The sequence below is a fragment of the Impatiens glandulifera genome, chromosome 5, assembly GCF_907164915.1.
Source record: "Impatiens glandulifera chromosome 5, dImpGla2.1, whole genome shotgun sequence".
NCBI classification, from domain to species: Eukaryota; Viridiplantae; Streptophyta; class Magnoliopsida; order Ericales; family Balsaminaceae; genus Impatiens; species Impatiens glandulifera.
In genome coordinates this window covers 44709744-44731571 of record NC_061866.1, presented here as the reverse complement: position 1 = coordinate 44731571, position 21828 = coordinate 44709744, and the positions used below count along the sequence as shown (strand labels likewise).

Genomic DNA, 21828 nt, shown 5'->3' with positions numbered 1-21828 from the left:
AAAACTTATTAAATTCCCAAACGGAATCAAAATACCTTTGGCCGCAACCATTGAAGCCCCGCTCCGGTATCAAACACAATATTGAAAGTCAAGCCACAAGCAAATATAAGTTTTTTTTCTTTTAATTATCTATAAATGATTTTTTATTATTTTTCTTTATTAGATATAGATAACATATATAATTAAATTATATCACATAATTAGACCAGTACGTGTAATTTAATGAAATTATGTGTATTTTCATCTCTAGATAAAAAGAAATTTAATAATATATATGTTCTATATTAATTTGTTATTTAGATATTATGACACAAAATCCATCACGAATCTATTAGGATGTGAAAATAAATTTTATGAAAATATTATATATAATATTTTCATAAAATTTATTTTCACATCCTAATAGATTCGTGATGGATTTTGTGTCATAATATCTAAATAACAAATTAATATAGAACATATATATTATTAAATTTTTTTTTATCTAGAGATGAAAATACACATAATATATCTTTATCTGGTTCAACATGTGAAAATATTTTCAATTTTTGTTCTATTTATAGCAAAAAGTTATATAACTATAAATCATTTACATATATTTATAATATTCTAAGCCCGAGATACACGGTATTAATTGTGAGGAAGAAATATCTCTAATAATTTAGACAATAATTGAATCATAAGAATTCAAACTCTATCTGAAAAGAATTAAGTTTATATATTTATAATTGATTAAAGTATATGTTTATACTGTCACAGAATTCGTTACTTAGACACAAATCTTGAATAAGATTATACCTAAGAAGTAAATATATTATATAGTAAAATACTGATTTTTTGGGTATACCAAAAAAAATAGTAAATTTCAATACCGATATGAAATGATATATTAATGGGTGAAATTTTTTAAATTTTAATATGCCAAAATAATATTTAAAAATATATATATATATATATATATATATATATATAATATTTATAAGAAATAAATAATGAATAATAAAATTAATTAAACTTTAATTTTTATTTCAAAATTTAGATTTACCTGACCATTATAAACTTTTTCACAATATTTAACTATTATAATCAATATTAATAAATTTATTTTCATCCCCGAATAATTTTGAGACTAACTATCAATATATTTATTATTTATTTTTTCACTTTAACTTTAATAAAATTAACTTTTTTTTCAATCAATTTTTTTTACTAATTCAATTTTAAAAACTTAACTTTAAAAAAATAAGTTATAATATTATTCAATTCAATCTTTAAATATTTTATTTTATAAGATATGAAACTAGTTTGATTTTTACTATAAAGTGTTTAATTTTTCTTACACAATAGATCCGATAAAGAATAAATATGTTTTTTTTTGGTATGAACAGTATAATATCGATAGCATACCGAAACCTCGGTATACCGTTAATATTCGAAATGAACGATATGTTACTTGTATTTTATGTAGATTTCGGTATACTTAAACATTGGTACCGATATGATTTTCCTATACTGAAAGTATATCGAATTGACATATCCTTATATAAAATATTAAAATTTTATTATTCAATTTTCACTTAATTTTTTATTTATTAAATTAGGTAAGAATTAGAGAATATATATATATATATATATATATATATATATATATGTGAGATATTAATTTGGACTTGTAAAGTAGTATAGGCCGACTTGAAAACAAGTAAGAACAGGACTTGAAGTTGGAATCAACATACAGCTCCATCTTCTTCTTATCCCACTTCCACTCATCATTCAACTTTGACGTACACCATATCTAGATATGAATAGCAAAGTTTCACAATTTTAAAATTCTAAATTAAAATTATCTTAAGATAAATTTAATTTATGAATTAGTTGGTAAAAGTCGAATTAATAGATTAAAAAGTCGTGAGTTCAATTCTATTTAGAAGTATTTTAAGTTTAAGCGGGGTCATGACCATGACTTGTGAGGTGTCATGCTATTTTCTAATTTAAATGATGTTATGCTAGCTTTTTTTTGAAAATAAATCTTGATAACAAAAAAATAAAAATACATTTAACCAATTAAAGTCATAGACTGTTATAATCAAGGTGCAAAGTGGTGAATGATATGAATTCTATGAGCCATGAAACAACCTGTGCAAAAAAATAAAAAAATAATAATTTTCAATTTGTATTTTTCTACTCTCTTATAGTTATTGAAACTTCAAGGAAACTGTTTTGTACAACTTCACAAGTTGCAAAACCCATTATTATATGTGTTAGGCACGTGAAAGAGAATATCGCATCATATACTTCATTTGGATTAAATTTAATGTAGAATTCTAAATGTTTAATTTAATGTATAAATAAAATTATTTTAAACATATTATAAAATAATTTATATCATTAATTGTGTATTTATATTTTATTTGTTGTATAAAATTAATGAATTGATTTATATATATCACTAGATAAAATCGTATTTACATTTTATTTGTTACATAAAATTAATAATGTTTACACCTCATTTTACTTATTATCGTTTAAGTGATATCACAATTTATTGAAAAGTATTGGAAGCTTAAAAGTAGTAGGAAAAATTGAAAAAAACGCCTCTTATAATATGGTTTTATACTATTCTTAAATGAGATTTTTTTTTAGAAGTAATTGATCAAACTTTTTGCTTTACATGTTTAAGTATATCAAATATTTATATCTTGAAATGTTTGGAAGAGACGTGTTAAAACATACCTAATTAAATGTATTGTTCACAATACTTTTTTTTTTATAAATTAATATATATATTTCTCACAATAACTTAGAGCTAGTTTGATGTTGTTTTTTATTTCTCACAATAATTGGATATTCATAACTTAGAGCTAGTTTGATGTTGTTTTTTGGGATAAAAGTTTTTTTTTTTAAATCTAGATTGATATGATTTAGAGAAAAAAACTGTTTATTTAATTATATATTACGTACTTAAGAACCCTTAGTTTATTTAATAATAAAATCATAAAATAATTTGATATTATGTTTAATAAATATAATGATTTGATTGATGAAAAGAAAGGATGCATGAGTTTTATATAAAATTCTTAAATAACCCATATGGAATAAGTCATAAATAAAGTGGCGGAAATTTCAACATGGACTTAAATAAAACGCCTTTGTCGGGACTCAAATTTGGGTCACTCAGGTGACAGGCGAGATTAATTACCACTATAGTACAAATATTTGATGCTAGATAAACCTATCATGTTCTTTATATCTTAATAATCCAAGAGTCAGCCGATGCACAAGTCCATGCAGGCTCGATTTGGTTCTGCCACTGCATACATATATCCTTAAAAGATCCATATGCAAATTACGCATGCCAAACCTCAATGGGACAATGAATAAAACCAACAAATCATGAAGAAAACACATGATGGAAAGAAAGGGTAAACTAGACTAATAGGAACTAAACTTTATGCAAACTAGAGTATCTCAAAATACTATACTATACTTGCATAATCTTGTTTAAGTGTTGCAATTTTAAAAAGAAAAAATATGTGTGAGAATTTATTCACAAATATGTGTTAAAAAGTTTAGATGCAAATTGTGTTATAAATGGGTTAATGATCTTACAACTCCTATAGGTTTTTATACTATATATGAGCGTAAATAAATCTAATATCAACTAAACAACGGGTAATTTATAAAATCTATAAATTGAACATAACTGTTCGGTTTGTCTTCGGTTTGTCTGTCCTTCAGGAACAATCGAACTACCAAATCGACCGACCAATCATGATTAAAGTATAAAAAATATACATAATTAACATATAGATAGTCTATTAGTTGTTTTTCAAAACAAACAGATATAGTTTATATTTTATTTCAAATCAAATTTTAGGTATTTGTATTATTTAACAATAATTTTTTTAAGAACGAATAATACTAATCGATTTGATCAAAATTGATTGAACTGATCTTTTTATTCAACCAACCTAGATTGATTAATAAATCAAAACCAAACGTTTGAAGTTTTCTTAACATTCCTAATACAAATTTATTGCTAAAGTATTGATAAACCCTTAATATTAGTTTTAGTGTAGGAAGTTAAAAAAAAAACAATGATGTCTATTAATAAAAATATTAATTTTGCAACCACCCAATATTTTGTTGTGTATTTAACTTTAAAAAATAAATAAATGAGTATACACCCATTTCTAGAAACCTTATTTTTTATTAAACCAGAATTCTAGAAACCTTATTAGGACAAAAAAAAATATTATATTAATTTGATCATCATATATTAAAGTATAGGGTAATGAATCTCGACACCCTTAATTCAAACATAACTAAATTACATTATCCCCATTCATTGCACATTACATTTTAATAACCATCAAATAAAATAAATATAGTCATAGCCAACGAAATGGAGTCAAAAGCTCATATATAAATACTTAAAAGAATTATAATTTTGTCTCAAATTTCAACTGTTTTCACTTAACTAGTGACTAGTTCAACACCAGCAATGATCTAGATTTAAGAAATAATTAAACAAATGTGCTTAACTAATTAAGTATAGAGTTATTAATTAATGTGGACAAAAACAGACGTGGATTAACCACTAAACATATGATAATTAATATGATTTAGCAGCAGCCTATTAATTAATCCCTTGACTGAAACATGGGATTAAATTAATATTTAATTAGGGTTTGTAATGAGACAATAATAATGAATTATACGCGGATATATAGTCAAATTAGGATGCAGTGGGCCGGACATATAAATTAATTAATTGATTAAGTAAGTAATTAAAATCCGAGATATTTCAACTTAATTATACTGTATAGTATACTAGCTAGTACTTATATCGATCAGTCTTAGTGGATGATGCCTTCAAAATTGAGTCATGGCTTACGTTTGACGAATGTTTTGTTTCAACCCTAAAACCACTCCTAATTATAATTAATTAATTAATTAATAATTAATCATATATTTCTCAGTGTTTTAGCATGCATGCATGCATCTGTTTTGATTAATTAAATGGGTTTAATTAAATGTAATTCTTTTACTTTTCTATGGTCGGAAGCTCCTGTCTTTTTAGACATTTAAAACTCCTTCTAGAACATTATATTTACTTATTTGTTTTTGTTTAACGAAGTGCACTTATAAAATAGCCGGATTACTTTTGAACGAGGTTAATTAGTTAAATTTTTACGATTTTAAGTAAATTAGTTCAAGTGGGGTATGAGTGGTTCTATAGCTAGAGAGTAAGTCTCGAATTTGATTTCACCTAATGATTTTATATATTTATATAACAAATTTAAAAATTATTATTTATTCAAATAAATTAACTATTTTAATTAATTTTATCTATTCTTTTTTTAGTATTATTTGTTTCTTAAATTGATTTTATTTAATTATATATAATATATTTTCAAATAAACTTTTATTAATAAAATTTGAAATTGGATTTGATTTGATTGCACAATTGATGAGTGGACCATATGAAAAGCCCATCATTGTTTGGGTTTCCGTATACAGTTGGACAAACCGAAAGAGCCCACTCTCATTAAAGATTGTACAGTTTGTGATCCAATTTAAATGCCTCTCTTTATTTTAACCAAATGAAATTTTAATTACAATAAATTGACAAAAATATATAACTTTTCAAACGAATTTACATATAAATATTTTCATTTATAAACATGTAAATAATGCATTTTCTTTTTCAAATTGAGCATTTAATGATGAAAACAAGAATGTGGACTTATAAGTAGAAAAAACAACTAAAAGTCAGCATCTAACTTGCTATAGTGAGAATGTTAGATGAGAGTACAATTTTTCCTTGTCTTTTTATTATTATTATTATTATTATTATTATTATTTAATTATATGTAAATTAACTTTTTCTTTTTTTGTTTTGTTTATCTAAAAACAATCCTTTTGAACCTCAGTTGTCAATGTTGGCCCTTAAGACCTATAACGGCCATTCAACTCTAACCCAACTACTGTATTTGGAATGTAGTCAAAGCTAAATTGTAAATAAATCTAATTTTACAGAACTTATAATTTATACTTTATTTTTTTTAGAAAAAATTTAAACTTTATTAAGTCTTATTTAGCAATGTATTATTTAAAAAATTATGATTAATAATAATTTTGAGGAATTGTTTTTTTAAAAGATATTAATATATAATAAAATATATTTTTTAAATAAAGTAAAATATTATTTGATTAAATTGACATTATATAAAACCAAAATTAATTTTAAAAATAATGATGGTGACTAGAGCTACAAATTACTCAAGTTGGTCGTGAGCCGCTCGCCGCTAGACTTAAGTTTGACTTGACAAAGTTCGAGTCGAGCTCGATCCAATTCGTTTAATATTCGAATCGAGCTCGAGCTCATATAATACTTACTCAATGTCTTGTCGAGCTTTTTCTAACATAATAATAAATAATTGAAAATTTAATTTTAGTTCAAGTTTTTCAAGTCGAACCGAACTTGCAGGTAAATAGTCGAGTTGAGCTCGAACTCAAATTTACAAACTCGTTCGAGTTTGAGCTAATAAATATTTAATCGAGTCGAGCTCGATTGAACTAGTTTAACTCGACTCGACAGCCTAATTTTGACCCAAATGAAAAATTTGCATTAAAAATTGAATATATTTTTATCAATATTATGTATGAGCAATTGTCATTATGGCAACAACTGTGTCACCATTAATGTCAAAACATGGTCATAAGAATTGAACTGGGGGTTAATTCCAAAAAAGAAAAAGATAAGGGGTTAATTAGAAAGAAAAGAAAACAAATACACGTGAAAATCACGCTCCTTCTTGCGTCTGGAATTGAATGGCGATGGTGCTTGACGCTGACGTTAATCGCTCACAGTGGTAGGGATAACTTTCAACGAACGCCATTCAAAGTTTTCTTCAGTAGTATACTGTAGAAACTCTAATGGCTTTTCTTCCTCTGTTTCTAGCGGCCACTAAGCTCGCTGGAATACTGGTAACCGTCTCACTAGCCGCCAACGCCTTCTCCTTCTCTCGGTACCGACGCAAGAATCTTCATCCCTTTCGCTCTCCAATAGACGAATCTTCAGATACTCTCGCTCTATTCAACGTCAATCCTTCGCTTCGTAAGTAATTACTTGATCCTGTCTCTTCAAATGCTTCGATTTCCTAATCGAATCAACTAATTAATCGTACAATGTTATAATTGAAGTGATTAACTGCTTAATTTGGAGCTCTTATTTTCATTTGCATGTGAATTTAATTAGTAGAAGGAGAAGAAGAAGGAGAGTTTTTCTTTGGATTGGCAACAGCACCAGCTCATGTAGAAGACAGACTTAATGATGCTTGGCTAGAGTTTGCTGAAGAACATCCATGTGACAAACCTGAGGCAAATCATCCCGATGTTGGCAAAAGTTCCATAAAAAGAAAGAAGAGTCTCAAGATATCAATGGAAGCCATGATCAGAGGTTTCGAGAAATACGTAGAAGAGATTGAGCCTTCACCATCTGATCAAGCTTGTCATCATAATGTTGCTGCCTGGCACAATGTACCCCATCCGTAAGCCTTATTCTCTTTTACTGATCTTTGTTTAACTCTTAGTTTCCTATGAGATGGCATTTTTAAATACTTTCAGGCAGGAGAGGCTTAGGTTTTGGACTGATCCTGATACAGAGTTGATACTCGCGAAAGAGACTGGTGTTAGTGTCTTCAGAATGGGTGTAGATTGGTCAAGGATCATGCCAGATGAGCCAAACAAGGGGGGGAAAGATGCTGTAACTTATAGCCTTGGATCAACAACGTCTTTTTGTTGCTTATTTTATTTGAATGATTTCTAAACAGATGTTATCTCTAGGTCAATTATGCAGCTCTGGAACGATACAAATGGATTATAAATAGGGTTCGCTTTCATGGCATGAAGGTGATGCTAACTCTTTTCCATCATTCCCTGCCTACATGGGCTGGAGAATATGGAGGGTGGAAACTGGAAAAAACTGTTAACTATTTTATGGATTTTACCAGGTTATTAACTTTTTCGTAGAATGGTTTCTTCTTGTTAGCATTTTTACTATATGTTTGCTTTATTGCTTAGATTTCTATATTGTTTGCAGGCTTGTTGTTGATTCTGTGGCCGACAGTGTTGATTACTGGGTCACATTCAATGAGCCTCATATCTTCTGTATGCTCACATATTGTGCTGGTGCTTGGCCTGGTGGTAACCCTGATATGCTCGAGGTTGTTACATCTGCTCTTCCCATGGGTGTTTTCAATCAGGCTATGAATTGGATTGCAATAGCACATGGAAAGGCCTATGACTACATCCATGCCAAAAGGTTTCTTTTATTTTCTTTGGTTGAAGAATGAGAATTTCATTACAACTATAGTAAACACGAAAGTTTGATTGAATATGATAAAAAATGGACCAAAGTAATACAGGTCTTACCTAGCCATGAATTCAAGAGAGCAGAATGAAACAAAACAATATGGCAAACAAAAGCTTTGTAGTGAAATAAAATGAATTGATGTATAGTCAGGCCACATCTCAAGAAATCAACTCCTCAGCAAAATGAGATACTGCTAAACTCATCTATGAATTTGAAGCATTGCTTCGTCTATCCCATAGTAATACCTCTTTCTTCTTCATTTTCTTTCCCACCCATTGCATTGTAGTTAATCTCATCCCCTTTTTCTCCAGTTTCGTTTTGGTCCTTCTTTCTGTTTTTCTCCACTTCATTCCATTCTCAAAGAACATCATATCTTCTGGTTTTCTCCTCTCATGTTTCTTTGTTACCCATATTCCTTTTTTTTTTTGTATGAAGGAGTCAATTTAACCGTTTGTTGTTGTATTAGTTTTTTCTATTGCTCAAGCTTAAACCAGCCAACTAATGAAAAGGTTACTTGGTTATTTATTATTGTTAAAATAAACTAAGAACTTGTTTGATCTTGGATTTTTTTGCCAAAATAAAATTTGGGTTATGGATAAAATGTCCTGTTTGATCTTACTTATTCAAGAAAACAGTTTATTTTGGCTGTTATACTAAACTACCCTTAACTTTAAATAGACTTTAAAAAAAATGGTATCTTTACTCAACAATATTAATATTTAGATTGAAGAGTTAAATAATTGATTGGATGGTAGTTTATTTGGATTAAACCTCAGATTGTCATGGTAGCTTTTGACATTATTCTGCTTTTGTTGCAGTGCTTCGCCCAAACCAATTGTGGGAATAGCCCACCATGTCTCTTTTAGTCGGCCATATGGTCTATTTGATGTTCCTGCTGTTTCCCTTTCCAATTCATTGACTCTCTTCCCATTTGTGGATAATGTTTCTGACAAGCTGGATTTTATTGGAATGAATTACTACGGACAGGTTTGTATTTTAAACTGAAAAATCACTGCTTTATGGATGACCAGCCTTTTGTGACTAGTTCTTGATTGTGTAGGAAGTGGTATGTGGTGCTGGGCTCAAATTGGCTGAAACAGTTGAGTATAGCGAATCTGGACGTGGAGTATATCCAGATGGCTTGTTCCGCATGCTACTTCAATTCCATGAAAGATACAAGCATTTAAGCTTACCTTTCATAATTACTGAAAATGGTGTTTCTGATGAGACAGATGTTATTAGAAGGCCATATATGTTGGAGCATTTGCTTGCAGTTTATGCAGCCATGACCCTGGTTTCAATTCTAACCGACCTTGATTTGAAAATACTTTTTTATTTTACTTTTCATATATAGTCAATCTTTCCCATTGTGATTTTTTCTGTTTCTTCTTTCAGGGTGTTCCTGTGCTAGGATACATTTTTTGGACCATTTCAGATAATTGGGAATGGGCTGATGGTTATGGTCCCAAATTTGGGCTTGTAGCTGTTGATCGTGCCAATAATCTTGAAAGGCACCCTCGCCCGTCATACCATTTGTTTACCAAAGTGAGTTAGACTCTTCCCTTTTTCTTTTCTTATACTATAGGGGTGACTAGGATTGAATCAAACATGGAGGTTTTTTCCCGAGTTGACTTGTAATTCATCGGGAATGTGGTGAAAATGGTATTAAAATCCGCCTCAAACACAAAATAAAATAAAATAATACAAACACATCACATAATTATATATTTATACATCTAATGTCTTCTTTTACCGAAATAGCCCATTTTTCAATAACATATATCAATCACTATTGTTTAAAAATACCTAATTGATTATTCAAATAACCCAAAATTGATCTAGGCCTTAGCTTTTCTAAAGGGCTTAATAATTGTAAGTTTATTTATATTTTGTTAAATTTAGTATAGTTCATCTTCCCTTAGTTGGTGATAACTAAGTTGGCAAAAAAATGCAGGTGGCTACAACTGGTAAAGTGACACGCAAAGACAGGGAACATGCATGGAATGAACTAAGGAGAGCTTCTAAACAGGGAAAGACAAGACCTTTCTATAGAGCAATTAATAAGCGCGGTTTAATGTATGCAGGTAAAAGTTGACTTAACAATATTCATATGTATTGCAGATTGATTGCATCTTTTTCAGTCATTTTACTTTCAAGTAAACCTAATATCCAGGTGGCATGGATGAGCCGATAAGGCGACCTTATGTAGACCGAGATTGGCGATTTGGACATTATGAGATGGAAGGTCTGCAGGATCCTTTTAACCAGTTATCACGGAAGATCTTCAAACCTTTCTTCAAAAGAGGCAAATCAAATTCTCAAATAGATGATACTGATGATGACCTACTAATAACTCCCCAGCCTCTGGAATTTTTAAGCCCATGATTATGCAAAAATGCTTTCATATGATCAATTACTATAAGGTAAGATTATCAATTGCTTTCATTTATGTCATCAGGGACAAAACTTCAACTTTATTTAATAGTTGTAATATGTATTGGAACTTGGATGGGAATGATTAAAAGTTAAAAAAAATCGTGAATTGGAAAAAAGAAATTCCAATGCCGGGAATCGAACCCGGGTCCCCTGGGTGAAAGCCAGATATCCTAACCGCTGGACGACAATGGATTATTGTTTAGTAATTTTTATTAATAATATATATTCATTAGTATTTTGCTCACCGGTTTGTATATCACCATGATTTCCTAGGTTATTCATATTTTAAATAACTTCATAAATTGTTAGAAATTACAATTTCAAATCGACATGATCAGTAGTAATTAATTATGACAACTATAATTGATAGCTGTTTTTTATATAAAGTATCTGAGTTGACATTAATACTTTTATTAATGGTAGATAGAGATTTATTGTACATATAAGTTTAAAAATACACTAATTTTGAATGATAACACAGCCTTTAGTCCATTCAATGAGAAAGTAGATCTTCCCTAATGGTGGTTATTCGAACATAGCGGGTCGGATTTGCTGTCGCAAATCACTGGGTCACGACTGTCTCTTTCTTCTTAAAACACTTTAAAATCATATAGAGAATAACTTTTAAAAGAGAGAAGAATTTTGAAGAGTCTTGAAAAAGGAGACATTCATTGAAACATGTTACGTGGCTGTCAATAAATAAATTTCTGTAATATCACCTATATACAATATATATATTTTTTAATTGATAATAATTTAATTTTTAATATATTAAACTATATATATACTATAAAATAATAATTTTATTAAAAAAAAACTTAATTACTCAATAATATAATATAAATGGAATTTTAAAATTGTTTAAAAAAAATAACTAACCATAAGTTCACTCATAGCTCTAAGTTGGAGTGTATATCATGCTTTCACATTATTATATCATATTCTTTAATTTTTTTTTAAAAGAACTAATAAAAATAAAATAAAATTTAAGAGAAATCTGGAAGTTATTTTAATACTTTGAAAGAAACATGAGATAAGAAATTAGTTTTGGGGCAAAATCAAAAACCTAACAAAAGTTAAGGGATTAATTTCCTAAACACTTAATCCAAAAGATAACCGCACAGAAAGACGAGAACACATAAAAATATTTCTCAGTTTCTTCAGATCCATCGTTGAAGAAGGTAGCCGGCGATCGATCGCTGGTATTCCTTTTCCCGATTTCCTCCTTTATGTAAGTCTCTCTTTCTCTTTGAGGATAATCTGATCATCCTTCGATATTGTAGGCTACAAACTGTTTTTCTTTGGAAATTGAGTGCTATAGTCAATCGTTAATCTGTAGATCTGTTGAATTAACAGTAAACCTTAACTTCCTATATTGTTGCTTGTTAATACTCGATCCTCCTTCAGTGTTTTAGCAGGCTTTTGCTTCGAATTTCTACTATACAGTTGTTTTTATATCATTCTTACGAGGATCCAGTCTAATGTGATAATTTTAACTGTTTGACCAGTTCTTCGAGAAATTTACTGATTAACATTGTGAAGAGAAGAGGTTATGGCTGGACAGAATGATTCAGGTGGATCCGAGAAGAAATCCGGAGATTTAATTAGTGAACTTCCGATGTTCAATGTTGAGAATATGCAGAATAATGTCAAATCCATCTATTACAGGTTTGCTTCTGCCTATTACATGCTTTAGATTCATGCTTATTTGTTTTAGTAAATACAATTAGACTGTATTTTCTCTGTTATTAGACTTTCTGATGTTATGTGTTGACATGTCACTGTCTGATGTATAAATTATTTGTTCAATGTGATTAAAATGTTAAAGATGATTATGAATGGCTACAAGACCCGGTTGTAACAGATTCAAATTGTGTTTCAAATGGGGCTGATGTATCCCCTCTTAATCATCTTAACGCTGAGACACATTTTGAATCTGTTACTTGATCTGGATCCAGATTCAAAATCGAATTTGTGTTTGGTTAAGTTTAGTTTTTAAACGATTTTTGTATTTGGATCCAGATACAAAACGTTTCCAAATGGACCTATGATGAAGAAGTGCATGAAGAGAATGCTGTAGAATCTCGTTATATTCCAAATTAGATCTGGTATTATGTATACTTGAGAGTATCACTTTTTCTATTTTTGGAAAACTGCAAACCAATATAAAATAAACCCAAGAGTTTTTACACAGGTTTGCAAAGAAATTGGAAACACAAACCGTTTCCAAACAAACAAACAACACACAAATCAAAACAATGACACTTTGAGCAAACTTTTGAGAAACAACTCTTCAATTCTTTGTTTATCTTCTCACATTGTCCTTCATCACTTGATCACCTTCCACTTGCTTGCAAATGAGCCAATTTTGAAAGGTATTAGGAACACCTTTTCACTTGTAGACGAGTGCAAGTCCATTGTGAATAATGCCCTTTTAAGTTTCCTCATCACTTCTTCTAACTCTTGAGAAAGCCCTAGAATTCCCTTCCATCCATCTCTTAGATTATAGCTCCAAGACAGTATTTGTAGATACCGATGAAAAAGCTTTTTAACTTTGGTATTTTGCACAATCCATTCTTTAATCTCTTTCCATTCCATTGCTACTTTACCCAATCCCAAAGATTTCTAGAATAAGAGTAATCACATATAAGATGATCCAATGTTCCATCTTCTTTTTGACACAGTGGGCAATTAACATCCAGGATATTCATAAACATTCTCAACATTTCTACTCTCTAGTCATTAGCTTATTATTGATATGCTAACCATAAAATAAATTGATGCTTAGGAAATATTTTTAGATCAAACTATTTTTCACCAATTCACTTCCACACCTCTACTTCTAATTAAACTTTCCACTTCAAGTGTCCTTCCTTCCTCTATCAATCACCATGCTCATCATTTCACCCAAAACCCTTGTACCTTCACTAGTTGCTTGAAGAATGTCATGTCATTCCCCATTCCACACATCAACAGATTTAGCTTCCCAACACCTGTACCTCAAACTAATTCAAGCCACAGATCATGCCAAAATAGAGTCCCGAAACCATTCCCAAGCTTGAACTCAACAAGCTTCTATGATTGCTTTAAAGGGAATGTCCATAAGCTCCTTCCTTTTATGAAATTTGTATGGATCCACTTGATCCAAAGAGTCTTGCTTCCTTTTTTACAGTGTCCAAAGATTTATTTCAACACAATTCTTGATTTCAAGCCCACTATATGCTAATAACTTGATATCATCTCTCTCAGTGCGACCTCTCGTGCTTAAAAGAATGGGGTAATATGAGTTTTCTACTTATGAATTGTGAAGTGACAGTTATTCAAGGGGATCTAACTAGGTGACAGATTTAGCAGGGGGTGTGTTTGGTTAGAGGCATAGTAGGAATTGAATCTAATTGTTGTATGTTGCAGCCGAACATTCATGTCGATAATTGGTGGTGTAATAGCTGGAATATTGGGGTTCACAAGCTTGGCTGGATTTGTATTTTATTTCCTCATCATGGTACTGACTTCAGTAGGCCTAACCGCAAAGGCAGGCTTTTCCATCCATTCATACTTTGATTCCTGGAATCGCATTATGATTGATGGAATCTTCGGGGGATTATTGGTAAATCAAATTATTATTTTATGCGTTATTTCAAATGTATACTGCCTTTTCACATATTAATTGCTAACTTTCTTGCACTTTTTTATTTTATTTTGCAGTCGTTCGTGCTTTTCTGGGCGTATCCTTTGTTAAATAAAGCTTATTGAATTTACCTTTTTACTTATATAAACCATGCATTATTTCTAATATTCTTATACTAATTTTTGTGATATTGGTTCGCCTTAACACGTTTAAAGATTTGCTTATGACCTTGTGCATATATTCTGAGGGGACGATGACGATGCAGAACAGATTGGATCGAAGATCACACTATGATGTTATTCTTGCTTTATAATGGATGGAACAATCAATCTATCGAAGTTAGACGATCTTTGTTAGTTAGTTCTGTATACTTTATTATTCTTGGATTGATGTAGCAAAGTGAGCATATTTTTTTCTTCTGAAAGATTTTGGTATTTTGTTTAAACAATAATCTCTTGAAAATTACTCATTACTAATATTTATGACCATTTCAGCAAGATATATTGGATGATGGGTATTTCATTATTAGCAAGATATATGGAGGTGGTGGTTAACATGAAATCAATATTAAAAGAAATTCTGTGTGTTTTCTATATAATAATATGAGTATTTTGATATTTAATAATTTTTTATACAACTAACAATATTGCTTACCTCAACCATGTACTAGCTTTTACACTTATGAATGTTTTGTCTAAAAAAGATAATTTGTTTAATAGGAACATATATATAGATATATATTTCAAATCATTCTTTAATATTCTAAATTGAACTGTTGTTTAAACAATAATCATTTGAAAATTACTTACTACTAATACATAATTGAGGACAAAACCGACTCCACTTTTTGTACCTATATATAAAATCACACTTACTATTCTTAGAAACAATGCCATAACAAATGACACTCCAATCGGGGCACGACACAAGATAGAAGAACGTCGTACAATCTGAATTCTCTTTTACATCTGCAATAAAATATCGAAAGGTCAATATGCTAAAACTTTTAAATATTTTAAAAACTAAATGATTTCGGGTAAAAGCTTGTTACCAGCATTTGAGGGAGCTTTAAGAAAATAAACGACAAGGTGTATACTATGCTTGAGATTATAATAGCAGCAATAGCATTGTGCATCAACCGCTTGTTATCTTTACTTGGTACAAATGCATTCTTCAAAGTATTCGTCAACTCAAATAGCCTGTAAGAAATCTGCAAATCCAAACCGCGTTAAACAAATCTTTTTTTAACTTGAAATCATTTTGGTATTCATCTTTATTTTTACTTACTGCAAGATATATGGAGGTGGTTAACATGAAATTCAACATTGGATATTCCGGTATAAATGACAGCAACAATTTTGGCTGTCCGTCTGGAACGCCTGATCTGTAAACATATTTAAATGTCTATTGTATAAGAAAATTTTAAGAGTTTTTATTCAAATAATAATAATAATTCTTACCTCAACCATATATGGATTTGTGATATATAGGTCTCCAATGTGATTTTCCCAAGCCATCTGACAATCATTACAATTCAGTTAGCTTCATCTTAAAACACTTTTTTTTTTCAATATTCAATTAGCACTTACGCGAAAAGGGTTAAACTATAGCTTCTGAAGTACTGAGTCAAGTTTCGCAGGCATATGTAGACACTGAATCAGTTCAAAAATTCCAATATCCAGTGAGAACGAATATCCAAGGCGCAAATAAAACATTAAAATGAAAAACATACGTTATAGGAATCCACGAAGTGTACGGATGATATTTATTGTAAGACACCTTGGGAAGCTTGTATATGTGTTCAAACCATAAATATCCCACCTAATTAGAGCACAAGAGGAATAATGTTTTATCAGATACACAAAAAAATAAAATGGGAATAGGTTGTCTTTAAGGAAACATAAATACCGTTAATGAAGAAATCGCAATAACAGTCTTGATAGATATTCTACGTTTAACTTCTGATTCCTCCAATTTCTCCATCCATTGTTCAACCTAAATATACAGAAGTGTTGATAATTAGGCCTTAGTTTGCTCGGGGATTATTTCCAAATAGTGTTGATGATTTGAATGATATGATTGATACTGAAATATTTAGAATTAATCTCAAATAACCCATATCAAACAAGGCCGGAACTTATACAACATGCTAAATTGGTTGCTTCTGAACCAAAAAAATAACACTTACTGTTGGATGATAATAAGCGTAAATCATTCCAATTATCCATATGTAACGATCAAGGCCAGAACGGAAATGCCACTCGTGTAAAATGGGAAAATCTGGTTTCGCAGGATCAGTGTATCCTGCAAGAAAATTACATCTATTATGCTACTCCTGAATGTTCAAGGTCAAGATATCAATATGAAAGATGAACAGGCTACAGAAGATTACTGACCAACCAGGAAAGTGAATGGTCTCCAAATCAGATCAAAAACTCCAGGTACTTCCCAAATCAGAATAACCACTAAAAAGCAAGCAACGAATTTTGCAGCAATTACTTTCCCATCATCATTATACTTGTTAAATGCACCAAGAGCCCCGTAAACCATCAGAGTGAAAAGCGTATGCATGGGGCATATGTAATAGAGCATGTAATTATTCTTGAGGACTATGCATACAAACAACACTAAGAAGTTAAGTCGCCACATCATCTGCAGATTTAAGTGTCGAGATATAAGAAGCTTGAGGATGTAAAATTTCAGCAAAGAAAAGATACAAATCTTCACATAGGCTGCAAACCTGTGCAAATCTCGCAATGCTGAAATCTTTGCGGACATAATAATAGGAGAAGTTTCCAAATCCAGTCATCCATACATATCCAGCAATGAAAATTCTTATTGCATTATATATCTCTAGTGCAGCAAAGTAATGGTACATCAAAAATAGCACCTGTGTAAAAGACAAGATTGCAGCCCATATCATGACATATCGAGCAATGAGAGCTTTTTATTTAAATAATCCGATTTTTTTGCAAAAAGAACAAAAAAGTTGGTTGGATGAAGTTGATTATTTGGGATAAATGACTAAAATATACTTTATATGACTAAAAAATAAATGTATTTTAGTATTGTAGTTGATGATTTAAATGATGATGGGATAAGGGGTTATTTGGATTTAATTAAAACAAGACCTGAGTATCTTAGGGAGGACTAACCAGAATATATATCCTAAGGGCAAGAACATAAGACATTACAAAGTATACAATCCTATTCATTTAAAAATAAAACTAAACATGTTCTGACCCATATCAATAATCCGGTTTTAAAAATGCACTTTCTGGTCTTTGATAAGAAAAACCTTTGAACAAAATAACAAACCTGCATCCATCCTTTCCACTCTTCTGTCTGATGCCTGTTCAAATAAAGTATGGATTTCCCTGTGATGGGTGACTTATCATGATGTGTCTTGAATGATGTAATTGCTGAAACTATGATTAGAAGGAAGTAGAGAAACAAGAATATGTCTCGATTGTAGCTCTGCAAACAAAGGCAGTGGTTAGACATCCACGGTAATTTCCAGTGTACTTTCATGTAACTACATAAACTATATGAGCCTTTGGCCATCAGTATTATTCACCATGCTGAAATATATATTAATAAATTGGATCCAAACTAGGATTCAAGAAATACTTGTTAGAATATATAATAAAACTTGAAAATAAAGACAATATACTAATTAAAATCAGATATTAAACAAGTATAGGTACCAAGACGGATAAGTGAGCACCTTTCTCGTTTCACCGAAGGCATTTGTTCGGTCACATAGATAAAAGTACATCATGAGGCCAATAAACTCAGACCTGTACAGAGAACAGATAGATGATTGGGAAGGCTATCAAAATTTAATCACAAAATAATAAATAGGAAATGCAGAAAGAGAAGCACCCACATTGCTCTAAGTGTCAATCGGTTTTCCAGCAAGAAAGGTTCATCCAACAAAAAGAATCTGGAAGAAATAAGGTGAGTGATCAGATGAGATTCATTGTTAAACAACAAAAGAGAGGACCAGTGTGTTGCTAATTTCTTCTCACCTGATAATGAGAGATGTAACAGTAGAACTCCTAGCTTTTGGAGAACCTACTTGCAGACCTCCTCCCTCCAGCAAAACAGCTCTATCATTATCCTTTATCGCTTCATTTCCCAACTCAACCAAATTGATGTCAGACCGACTGAAAGTATTAAGTCCAAGAGGAAAATGATTATTGCAAAGTTTAACAAGAGATGGTTGAATAAATTTCCATAATGACAAAGGAAAGTTTAGCATTACATTAATCAACAATTGATATATGATACAAAGTAGTAATAACTAACTTCTTCAAGTGATGCAATTGTAGTACATCACACTCTTTTCTATTGTAAGGTAAACTATTTTTGGCTGAGATAATGATTCCTTCATCCTTAAAAACTTTTCAGAACTGACATCATCTAAATCTGACCATGAATTGATGACTTAGATGTATTGCTTTCTGGCTTAGGTCATTTAACTCTTACAGATCAAAAGTGTAACTATTCCTACATTTCTTTGAATAGCAAAGCCTAAACAGGTTCTCATGAGGCAAATTTGATCAATCATAGAAATAACAAGTAAAGTAATGCATATGGACGCTTATGACACGAACAATGAAGATTGGCTCACATTTTGGACGATAGATGACTTTTTCTGTATTCCAAGAACTCCGAATAAATCCAAGCTATAATCGTCGGTACCGCACCAAGAAGGAACGACACCTGTAAGATAGACACAGAAAACGTATAACGTATAAGAATAGTCCAATTGCAGAGAAATAAGTTGAACTATAACCAAAGCAGCGGTAGATTTTCACAATTTCACCGGAATCAGAGTAGAAACGATATCGAGTGACGAACAGATATAATAACGAACAAAGATCTTTATAGGCAGCGAATTACAGACCTGACCGGGCGTTACAGGTCCATTGATCGCCATTTCCGCGGTCTTATAATGTAATTTATGGAGCGAAACTCAGCGTGAAAGAATAAGCATTACAAAATATGTCGCAGTAGCCAGTAGGATTCACAGAAACCTCAGATCTCAAGAGGAGAATGATTGCTGATGCGAGTATAGATAAGAGTCGATCTGATGCAGACGAAAGCTAATTGCCAGCGATGCGTTAGAGAGAGTGATGTATTGGAGCGCTTGTGGGAAGAAGATGAAGAAGAAGATCGTCGGTTGTGAAATCAATATCCAGACAACTAGAGATGTAGATAGATTGCTTCTTTACACTGTACCATTATACCATTCCAGCTCTAAATTAGGAAAGGAATAAATATTACTTACAATTTTATTACACCATTAAACGCGTGAAATTTATAAAACAATCCTGATATTTTAGTCTTTTAGTTCGACTTTTTTCACTTGTCATCATGTTTGGGTTGTGATTGCTTTTATAATTATGATAAAACGAGTTTCCGTATATAAATAAAATCAAACATACATTACTATTTCACGAAAGAAAAATGATGAACTAAACGAAAAAATTAACAAAAGTAAGTTTACGAATCTACGTGGTATGCCACGTGGGTAGAAGGGATAAATTTTTAATAATGTCCCGAAACAGTCATTTCGGGTCTCAAAACGCACATGAGTAGGAGGACGAAAATTAAAAATGTTCTGAAACGCTCATTTCGGGTCCCGAAATGACCGTTTCGGGACCCGAAATGAGCGGTTTTGAAACGTGGGAATAACCGGACACGTCAAATTCGTGGACTTACTTTTATTAATTTTTTCGTTGAATTTATTATTCCTCTTAACGAATAAGATAGATAATCTAAGACAAATATGAATATAAATAAAAACAATTAAATATATCAAACATAGTGATTCAACTTGAAAATATAATAAATAAGCTCAAAATAAGATCAATCAAACTAACATTAAAACCACAACTATGGGCAATTGCTATACAATTCCATTGAATTTAATCTATACTCCATGCAAACAAATAGGCCATCAATTTATTTATTTTACCTTTTATTAATGTCTTAATAGTAAATTTTAATAAAATATTATTTATTGAGACTATGAGATTCAATTGAAATTTCAGACCATTATTTTCAATTTTATAATTTAAGACTTCTTAATATAAAAACAAATTAGGAATTTAATTAATAGACATCAATCATTTTATTAAAAAGTTATATATATGACATTAATAATAAAATTAAATAAATTAAACGTATTAAAGTTATCTTTCATTTTTTTTAACTAATTAATATTGGGAAGACACATGAACATTGTTCTTACAATTCATGCTACTCTAATTTTAGAAATTTATTTATTCTAGTTCGTTTATACTATATATTTAAGTAATTAAAAATATTCATAAAATAATTTTATATAATATATTGTAATATTAAAAATCTTCGTATTATTATAACAAATTAAACATATTTTTTGTATGAAATATAAAATTTATATTAACGATATTATATATTTATTATTTCTTAACACACAATCACCAACCTCCCAAATTTATTATCTACTCCACACCGACAAATATAAATACATGAGAATTATGCAGCATGCATATATTCCTATAATTCTTATGATTGGGTCCCGCAAATTTTCATATTCAAAATGCCAGCACTTTTTCTAATTAGATCGCAATAATTATTAATTGAAAATTATTCTCTCGATCTCTTAATTAACGATAACGAAGTATTTATCCAAATGAACATCTATTTTTTTATTTATGTCTTCATTCTATGCAATAAGAATTTCACCCGACGCCTGCCCTTATATATCAAGAGTCTCCCAACCACATAATTGTCGATTAATATCTTTAACGATCCAAAAATTCATTTTTCAAATTTTAGTCTCACTAAAATAGTATATACCATCACCACCATCATTTAACCGATAAATGTTTTAAGCAATAATCTTTTTCATCAATGATAAAATACAATGAAATGTCGAAGCATCGATCCATCGATTCGACTGTTGTATACTGTAGCAAGACATGCGACGCGTGTGTGAGTCTGATTTTCTTGTAATTATCTCATATATCTGGTTCAAATATAATAATTTGCATAGACTATAATTTGCGCCAACTTGATTCTTGTAAAATTTATTTTTTTCCCACCAATCTTTTGTCCAAATTAATATTTGACACTTCACCAGTAATCTTAATGCACTTTTATTGAAATTAAATTGAGAATAAAAGTTTATTATTTTTTAAATATATTAATATTATATATATATATATGTGAAATAATATTATTTTAATTCATAATATAATTGATATAATTAATATATATATATATATATATATATATATATATATATATATATATATATATATATATATATATATATATATATATATATATATATATATATATATACTATTCAAACAATTGAATTTCA

The 21828-nt window shown here is 30.0% G+C and overlaps 3 protein-coding genes and 1 non-coding gene across 4 annotated transcripts; 2 read left to right on the top strand and 2 right to left on the bottom strand.

Moving 5' to 3' along the window:
• The first annotated feature begins 6904 nt into the window (after positions 1-6904).
• On the top strand, positions 6905-11060 carry LOC124940165 (galactolipid galactosyltransferase SFR2, chloroplastic). The gene is made up of 10 exons (XM_047480649.1): positions 6905-7123; positions 7265-7556; positions 7633-7771; positions 7852-8018; positions 8108-8329; positions 9199-9367; positions 9441-9674; positions 9776-9925; positions 10335-10464; positions 10554-11060. The coding sequence occupies exons 1-10, from the start codon at positions 6943-6945 to the stop codon at positions 10763-10765; spliced, it is 1896 nt and encodes a 631-aa protein (XP_047336605.1). The 5' UTR covers positions 6905-6942; the 3' UTR covers positions 10766-11060.
• On the bottom strand, positions 10937-11008 carry TRNAE-UUC. The gene has a single exon. It is a non-coding gene; the product is annotated as a tRNA-Glu (tRNA).
• Positions 11061-11908: 848 nt separating the features above from the next.
• LOC124939765 (ER membrane protein complex subunit 6) lies at positions 11909-14868 on the top strand. The gene is made up of 5 exons (XM_047480205.1): positions 11909-12047; positions 12325-12484; positions 14228-14423; positions 14522-14541; positions 14660-14868. Exons 2-5 carry the CDS (start codon positions 12369-12371, stop codon positions 14688-14690), a joined length of 363 nt encoding a protein of 120 aa, XP_047336161.1. The 5' UTR covers positions 11909-12047; positions 12325-12368; the 3' UTR covers positions 14691-14868.
• Positions 14869-15184: 316 nt separating this feature from the next.
• Positions 15185-19698, bottom strand: LOC124938485 (protein REDUCED WALL ACETYLATION 2). Its single transcript, XM_047478927.1, has 16 exons — positions 19357-19698; positions 19081-19172; positions 18476-18613; positions 18334-18390; positions 18172-18244; positions 17763-17921; positions 17185-17334; positions 16841-17096; positions 16633-16748; positions 16353-16439; positions 16177-16265; positions 16034-16096; positions 15905-15961; positions 15732-15828; positions 15496-15654; positions 15185-15412 (listed from the first exon to the last, which is right to left on the bottom strand). The coding sequence occupies exons 1-16, from the start codon at positions 19387-19389 to the stop codon at positions 15407-15409; spliced, it is 1632 nt and encodes a 543-aa protein (XP_047334883.1). The 5' UTR covers positions 19390-19698; the 3' UTR covers positions 15185-15406.
• Positions 19699-21828: the final 2130 nt, after the last annotated feature.